General features: G+C 39.3%; 1 protein-coding gene across 1 annotated transcript in view; it reads left to right on the top strand.

The window, feature by feature from the left end:
- Positions 1-7,674, top strand: part of NFYA (nuclear transcription factor Y, alpha) — a 17,077-nt gene extending 9,403 nt beyond the window's left edge. The window contains exons 5-8 of the mRNA XM_008573428.1: positions 61-227; positions 1,374-1,547; positions 2,379-2,480; positions 5,552-7,674. Coding sequence (XP_008571650.1) covers positions 61-227; positions 1,374-1,547; positions 2,379-2,480; positions 5,552-5,605 — 497 coding nt within the window. The 3' untranslated portion in view covers positions 5,606-7,674. The remainder of the gene's footprint in view (positions 1-60; positions 228-1,373; positions 1,548-2,378; positions 2,481-5,551) is intronic.
- The last annotated feature ends 339 nt before the right edge of the window (positions 7,675-8,013 follow it).

The raw sequence follows: 8,013 nt of genomic DNA, 5'->3' as shown, positions 1-8,013 counted from the left end.
TCCCTTCTTTCTGTTCTGTGTGCCTGTTTTTTGTTTGTTTTATGTTTTGTTTTCTTAAAGTTACAGTCCCTGTTTCAGGCATGATCACCATCCCAGCAGCCAGTTTGGCAGGAGCACAGATTGTTCAGACGGGAGCTAACACCAACACAACCAGCAGTGGGCAAGGGACTGTTACTGTGACGCTGCCAGTGGCAGGCAATGTGGTCAATTCAGGAGGGATGGTCATGGTAAGAAAATTGATTCTTCAGGTTTCTGTTCTCATGTAATGTAGTTTCCATGTATATCTTTGTCTTTGAAATTTCTTGAACTTGCAACTTGATGTCTCTCATAAAACTTGTTTATAGTGTTGGCCTCTTGGGATTGAGATCGATCCTTAGGGCACTTACAGTGATCTACTTTTATGGTAACATGACAAACTATAATTTATTCTGAGCACCTACTGTGTGCCAGGGACTATTCTAGGTGCTGGAGATATAGGAATGGATAAACAGGTGTAAATATCTGATTTTATGTAATACTATTCAGAATTCAAATAATGAAGGGAAGGGTAGGCCACTAATCTTTGAGAAGTGGAAAATATATTGCCCGTGGTGGATAAAACAAGAAATGAGCTAAAAATTAGAAAGGTTGTAATCAATAGAGAAATGAAAAAAATGTGTCATATAAATATATTGAGAAGATAGGGAAAGAGAGTTGGCTGCTGTGAGTGAAAGCTAGATCCTCATATGTCAAAACAGGATGTTAGTGCACAGTTCCTAAAATGTATAAATTAAGAATGAGTAGTAGGAGTCCACACAGAGGTGGAGAAAGCTGCCAGAAGAATCCATACAATCATTCAAAGTGGTTGTGAAGGGTATGGGTTATAGGACTCTCTGTTACTTGTTTCCTTATACATATAGTACAGTGCTTTGTTTATTTGTTTTCTTTGTTTTTCTAGAAGAATTAGGATGAATCACATAGTAAGTTAACTATTTAATTAAATTATTTCTATAAATATAGGCATTCAGTACCACATAGTCAATCTGTACCTTTATTCCTTTGTGCTGTTTTATTGTCTTATGACTGCTGTTTCTGACCATTAGATGGCAGCAGACATACCTAGGGATTGGAGCCGTGAGTGGACTTGAATTTGGGCATGGATATGTCATTTCTGAGTGGCCCCTCAACCCCCTATGACCTAGTGATCTGGGATGTTTGTTTAAAGTTCAGACCTTTAGTATAAATGTTCTTCAGGGATCTGCATTTAACCAGATACCCCATGAAAGTTTTGTGTGTGTGACATTTAGAAAAAAATAGATTAACAGGGACCAAGAAACTGTTTTCTTTGTCCATAATCCGTGCCACTAATAAACTCTGGTTTCCTCTTTACACAGATGGTGCCTGGAGCAGGCTCTGTACCTGCTATTCAAAGAATCCCTCTACCTGGAGCAGAGATGCTTGAAGAAGAGCCTCTCTATGTGAATGCCAAACAGTACCACCGTATTCTTAAGAGAAGGCAAGCCCGGGCCAAACTAGAGGCAGAAGGGAAAATTCCAAAGGAAAGAAGGGTGTGTATAACATTGGGAAGTACACAGGAAGAGAACAGCAGGGTTCTACTTTTGAAATTACCTTTGGTATGGTTTCTTTCCTTGTGTACCTTCCGAACAATTGAGGTTGGATACTTGTTATCTTTTGTAAGAATTAGCATTTGTTATTGCTGTATGCAGCTTCAAGTGTAACAACAACAACAAAAAAACAGTGGCTTAAACAAGATTTTATTTTATTTTTTCTTACTTAAAAGAATTCCACATATAAATTGTCCTGGACTGGTAGCACATTTCTGTGGTTCTTAAGACCCATTCTCCTGTCTTACTGTTCTGTTGTTCTTAGTGTGCTTTTCATAGTCTAAGATAGCTGCTTGGGCTCCAGCCTAGGAGCAAAGAACAAGAAAGGCATCCTCTCTTTCAGGGAAACTTTCAAGAAGTTCCATATATCTCATTAGCTGTAATTTAGTTACCTGGTCACACTTACCTGCAAATAAAGCTAGGAAATGCAGTCTTTTTTTACTGAGCAGCCATTTGCCCAACTAAAATTTGGTCTGTTATTAAAGCAAAATGGGAGGATATGTAGAGGAAGGGTAGGTAGTGATCTCTACCTTACTTTTGTTTTTTAATTCACTTAGCATTCACATTGTTATGGTAGTTATATATGGTTAGCTGCTGTCTTATTCACTTACTAATGAAGTATTTTCTCCAGAGCTTTTTTCATAATTCAAAGTCATAGTTATCCCTTGTGGCTTTGATCACAGCTGTCTTAAACTTTTGAGGATGGAATTTGTGCACTGAATAACTATGCTGATTGTGGCTTGTAGTCAAATGGTTTTATTTCTCTTGTTTTAGAAATACCTGCATGAGTCTCGGCACCGTCATGCCATGGCACGGAAGCGTGGTGAAGGTGGACGATTTTTCTCTCCAAAGGTAAAGGATAGTCCCCATATGCAGGTGAGAAGACTTATACCCTTCGTTCTTTTTATTGCCTTGTATTTTCTTGGTTTGAAGCCTTCAGCAGTGTCCTCTTGCTATTTTCACACTGAGGGACTAATCACATTCTGGAAACTGGATGCAACATTGTGTCTCTTAGGTTCTCTTTGGTCTTAAAGCACTAAAAGTCTTTGATCAGTGGCCTTTTCTTCCCCCCTCATCTTTCCAAGTTATTACTATTAATTCCTTCTTGAAATTCTCAATTTTCTTAATTTTCAAGGAACAAGGTTTATTGTCTTTTAGTGTAATAGTAGTAGCTGCAGCAGCAGTTAACACTTGTGTCACAGACATTATGTTAAGCACTTTTATAAACATTTTTTTATTCATTGAATCTTTACAGCAACCTAAAGCCCCATGAGATGAGAATTATCTTCATTTTACAATTGAATCTAAGGGTTAGAGAGGTTAAATAATTTGCCTAAAGTAAAATACTTAATAAAGTGATGCAACTGAAATTCAAGCCTAGGTAGTATAATTCCAAAATTTACTCTAACTCTGTACTATACTGCCTCATACATGTAATTCCACTAATTCCACTCATACATGTAATTCCACTAATTTCTGAGTATATCCAAAACAGAACTCTTGATTTGTTTATTTCGCCTCTAAACCAGTTACTAAAGCTAGAACTGTCCAACACTTGAAGAAGTCCTCTTGGTTTTGTTTCTAAAATATAATTTGGATTGGTTTGTTTTTTTCCTCTTTTAGCAGATGTCAGCCTGGTCTAATCCTCTCCTTTTTGACTTGGATTAATAAAACAGCTGCCTCACTGGTCTCCCTTTTTAAAATATATATTGTATTACATCACTGTTCTGCTTAAGCTTCTTCAACCACAACCGTCTCCCATTTGTACTTGGACTGAAATCCAGAGTGCTTACCATGGTGATCAAGGCCGTGCATGCTGTGGCTCCTGTCCACCTGTAGCTTCGTATCCTCCTGCTTCTTGTTCTCTTTGCTCTTGCTCACTGTTCATTGATCTGGCTCCTGCCTTTGTCCTTAAAATTTGCAGTCTGTGGGGCTGGCCCGGTGGCGCACTGGAGAGTGTGCTGCTTGGGAGTGTGGCGGCGCTCCCGCTGAGGGTTCGGATCCCATGTGGAGACCGGTTCCCGCTCACTGGCTGAGCGCGGTGCGGGCACAACACCGAGGGTTGCGATCCCGTTACCGGTCAGTAAAAAAAGACAAAAAGGGGGAAAAAAAATTTGCAGTCTGTAATGCTTTTCACTCTTATCTTTTTCATGGCTATCTTATCTTTTAAGTCTTGGTTTAAATTTGAGAGGCCATCCCTAGTCCACCCTATCCTGTATAATAGAAGGGTAGGTCTCTTCTATTTCAGTATTTCATATGACATCTTTCTTTTCTTTAGAGTGTAATAATAATCAAATTGTTTTATTTGTTTAATTGTTCAAGATTGTTTACCTCACTATGTAAGTTGTGTAGAGGACAGAGGATTGTTGTGTTCTTTGTTTTATTTATTGAACTTAGCATAGTGTCCAGTTCTGAATAAGCACTCAGTAAATGTTTATTGGGTTAATTGATTCCCCTTGTTTACTTATATTTTATTCTATATGAACATCACATTCCACCTGCACTATTGCAGTATCCTCTAAATTGTTCTCCAGTCTTCTCTAATTGACCTTATGAAGTATTGCCAGATCCATCTTTAAATGATAGTGTGTTTCTTATCACATCGATGTCCTGCTCAAGAATGCATGCTAGTTTCTCATTTCTTAACTGCATCAAATTTCAAAGTATTTCTTTTTTTTTTTTTTTTTCTTTTCTTTTCGAGGGGTGGAAGGGAGGCGCTTGCTGGTATAGGGATCCAAACCCTTGACTTTGGTGTTATCAACACCACACTCTAACCAACTGAGCTAACTGGCAATCTGTGAATCTCAAGCCATTACTGTATGACATCTTAGCAACTTTTGTCTCATACCCCTCTCAACAATCAGACTAGGTTTCCCCAGTGTCCCCACACATGAGGCCCTCCTTTCTCATTGCTATTCATTCATATAGTGTGTGAGTGTAGACTGTCAGCTATAGCATTGTTCCGGGAACCATCTTCTCCTAATTCTGTGTGCTAACAATATGACCTCGGTCAAGTTACTTAGCCTCTTTTAGCCTGTTTCTTTATCTTTAAAGTGGAACACTGTTGGATACTTCACAGGAATGTTGTTTGGATTTCATGCAATAATCCGCATTAGGCACGCACTTAGCACCATAAGCACCATATCTAGTGCATGGAGAGCACTTAGTAGATGTTAGTTATTGTTCTTGCTCATTGTTCAAGACCCAGCTGTATCCTTCCACCTCCAGAAATCTTTCAGCTTTTGCCTACTGAGTCTTCAGAACCTTGGTATGGGGAAACTAAAGATGTTTATTGTGGAGTGTTGTAAAAAGCTTCCAAGGACTGATCCTTGTCTTAAAACTGCAGGTCTTAAGTGAGAAGCAGCACACAGAGCTTAGTGGAAAGAAGATTAAATGGAAGCCAAGAGATTTGGGAGTAAGACCTCGCTGGACTCTAGACTAACTTTCTGACTCTAGTCCAAGCAAATCACTTTACCCATCCGGGCTTCAGGTTTATCTACAAAATGAGTGCGTTGAACTGTATCCATCCTAATGTTCTTTCCAGCCCTGCTAAGAACTCAGTATTTAAATGGGATGATCAGGAAATAGTGACACAAATATACAGCAAGACATCGTTTCTCAGGGTCTTTTTCTTAGCCACATGAATATGCTTAAGGGTAGAGCACAACACAGGGTACTCACGAAAGAGATGTAGTACACTATCAACTCCGGAGAGTTTGGTGATGGAGGGCCAGGCCAGGCTTTAAATACTTTAAAGAATAGGGTTTATTGTCTCTTTCCTAATGGGTCTGCATTTTAAACTGTGTATGCAGACTTAAATACATTACAGGTCTGTGAATTACTTGGCAAAGTTGTGTGTATTCCCTTGGGGTTAAGTAGTGAGAGCCAGGAGTTCCCTGTGGCTTTGCAAAGGACTTCAAACATTATTATGTTGTCTTTTTCTCTAGGATCCAAACCAAGCTGATGATGAAGCAATGACACAGATCATCCGAGTGTCCTAACCCCTGGCTATGTGGTGGAGCTGATCAAGGTCATGTTCCTCGCCACTCTTTCCCACTGTTCCAGGAAATTGATCAACTCTTCCAATGGGACACTGACGATCACATTCTGACCTTTTCTACAGGACAGAAACCACTTAGTTTTTAAAAGTGGCTCAGTATTATAATTGCAGCAATGTCTGGCAAATTGAAGTTGCAAGCCTCTGTCTAACTTTTTCAGTCAGAACTATTTCAGACTGTTGATGACATTGACATTTCATGGATTAGGATGATGCAAAGGGACACATGCCAGCCTGGCAGTATAGAAGCACTTATGTTGACTGGTGAAGTTAGCCAGCCACTTCAGCAGGGGAGAACAACCTTCTCTACCTAACCTGCAATCAGGGAAGCCACAGCCCACTTCTTCCCATGGAATCTAGACAGCATCCATCCCTCTGGTGGGGGATCTCAGGCTGACTAACTGAATAGACAGTTTGTATTCAGAGATGGCTTCCATGCAAGGAAGTTCCATTTTGTGATATGGAAACAATAAATTCTCTGAGGTACATTCATCTAATCTGTGGTAATAATAAGAATCTCTGTTTGCCCAGATGGTAGGTTGGATATCTTTGGACTCCAGCCAAGAAAAAGCTAATTCTGGGGATTGAGTGGTAAAAGATTCAAGCACTAAAAATACACATTGCTGAATCTCTCTTTTTTAGCTTTGACAAGTTGTAATCTGCTTGTTTCCCAGTGTTGACAGGTCATCTGGACCATAAGTTCTTGCTATAGCTACTTGTAATACAATTTAGAGGGTATTGGACCTTGAGACTGCCCTTCCTAAGTAGAGAACGGAACTTTTCATCAGCGTGCTGAGGACGTTTGTAGTAACATCTAAACAGAGAGCCAAACTAGAGATTTTCAATCATAGGCTTTGTGACAGCATTTGGGGAATAGAAGAGTTCATGTGCATTTCAGCTTAGGAGGTGGGGGCAGAGAGAGTAGTATATATATCCCTGCGTTTTCATAGGGCATGATTCTCCAGTGGATGGATACCTGGGATTGGTCATTAAGATGAAGAGACTAATTCACATTTACACTAAAACCTTTTAATAAGCACTGAAAGGGAGAAGTCTGAGACATGGTTCTTGACAGTTTCTGGAAAGCACTTTTCAATCATGCCATCCTGGACATAGTTCAGGTTACCTGCCAGAGCCTGAGGTGGATTTTGGCTTCACTCATGCCACATTTTGTGCTGGCCCCAGAGAGTGAACATTCTCATTCTTCCCATGGCAGCTGATTCTTTAGTGCCAGTTTCCAATTTTTTTCCCCTTTCTCCATAGGCCTTGTACAGAAAGGTTTTCACATTGCATTCATAATGTAGAAATAATTTGCAGACTGGAAATAGAGATACCTGCAGGGTCAGGAACTGGGTCACAGTTCCCCGGATGGGTTGTGCCTCAGAAATCTATTTCTTTTCTAGATGTTGAACCCTTGGAGAACTAAAATGGTATTTCAGAAGAGTCAGCTTCCTTCTCTGGAAATAAAGAAGGAAACCCAATAATTCTTCTGATGCTTTGACTTCACTGGAACTGTATTAAGACAGAAAAGTAATTATACCCTCTAAAGAAAATGTCACAAAGGGACATCATTGTAATGGTAAAAATAGACACACAGAGCTATGTGAAGGAAACAGCCAGTGAAATATCTTTCTAGTTCTGGGAATCTAGTAGTCTGTACTGGTTGCCAAATGTCAGAGGGGTTGACCCTTTGATAAGCTCACTAGGAAATTCTGGCTTTTCATGTGAGTTTCAGATAAAACTTTATTCACTAAGTTCCAGGTTTTTCAGATGATAGATTACTAAAAAGAATGAGGAATTTATATCCCTTAGTTTAGGAATCTGAGATGCAGAATTCAGAATGAAATTCCCCGGACCTAATTTCTAGTGCTTAAGCCAACAGTTTTAAAATATTTATTTGTGTCTGTAAGTTTGTATATGGTAATACCAACCTCAATTTGTTACTGAATTTATTTTGGGGGTGTGAGTTTGAACTTTGTTTTGTTTGAAATTAAATACTTCAGTTGTCATTTAGTCCTTGCATTTCAGATAGTTCGTGTCATTTTTAGCACACCAAAATAGCCCACGAAGTGAGAGCAGGGGGGTTGGTATTTGGATTTTTCTTTGTTACTAGTTCTTTTATTCATTTGTTCTTGTGATTGTGGCGATGACTTCACAGATGCAGAGACCCTTTTATTGTGGTCATTTTTAGCACACCAAAATAGCCCACGAAGTGAGAGCAGGGGGGTTGGTATTTGGATTTTTCTTTGTTACTAGTTCTTTTATTCATTTGTTCTTGTGATTGTGGCGATGACTTCACAGATGCAGAGTGAATGGATGAATGAATAATTGGTTTAATGCATAGTTATGTCA

This window comes from Galeopterus variegatus, unplaced genomic scaffold, assembly GCF_000696425.1.
Source record: "Galeopterus variegatus unplaced genomic scaffold, G_variegatus-3.0.2 Scaffold922, whole genome shotgun sequence".
NCBI classification, from domain to species: Eukaryota; Metazoa; Chordata; class Mammalia; order Dermoptera; family Cynocephalidae; genus Galeopterus; species Galeopterus variegatus.
The sequence above is the reverse complement of the archived record's forward strand: the minus strand, read 5'-3'. Positions and strand labels throughout refer to the sequence as shown.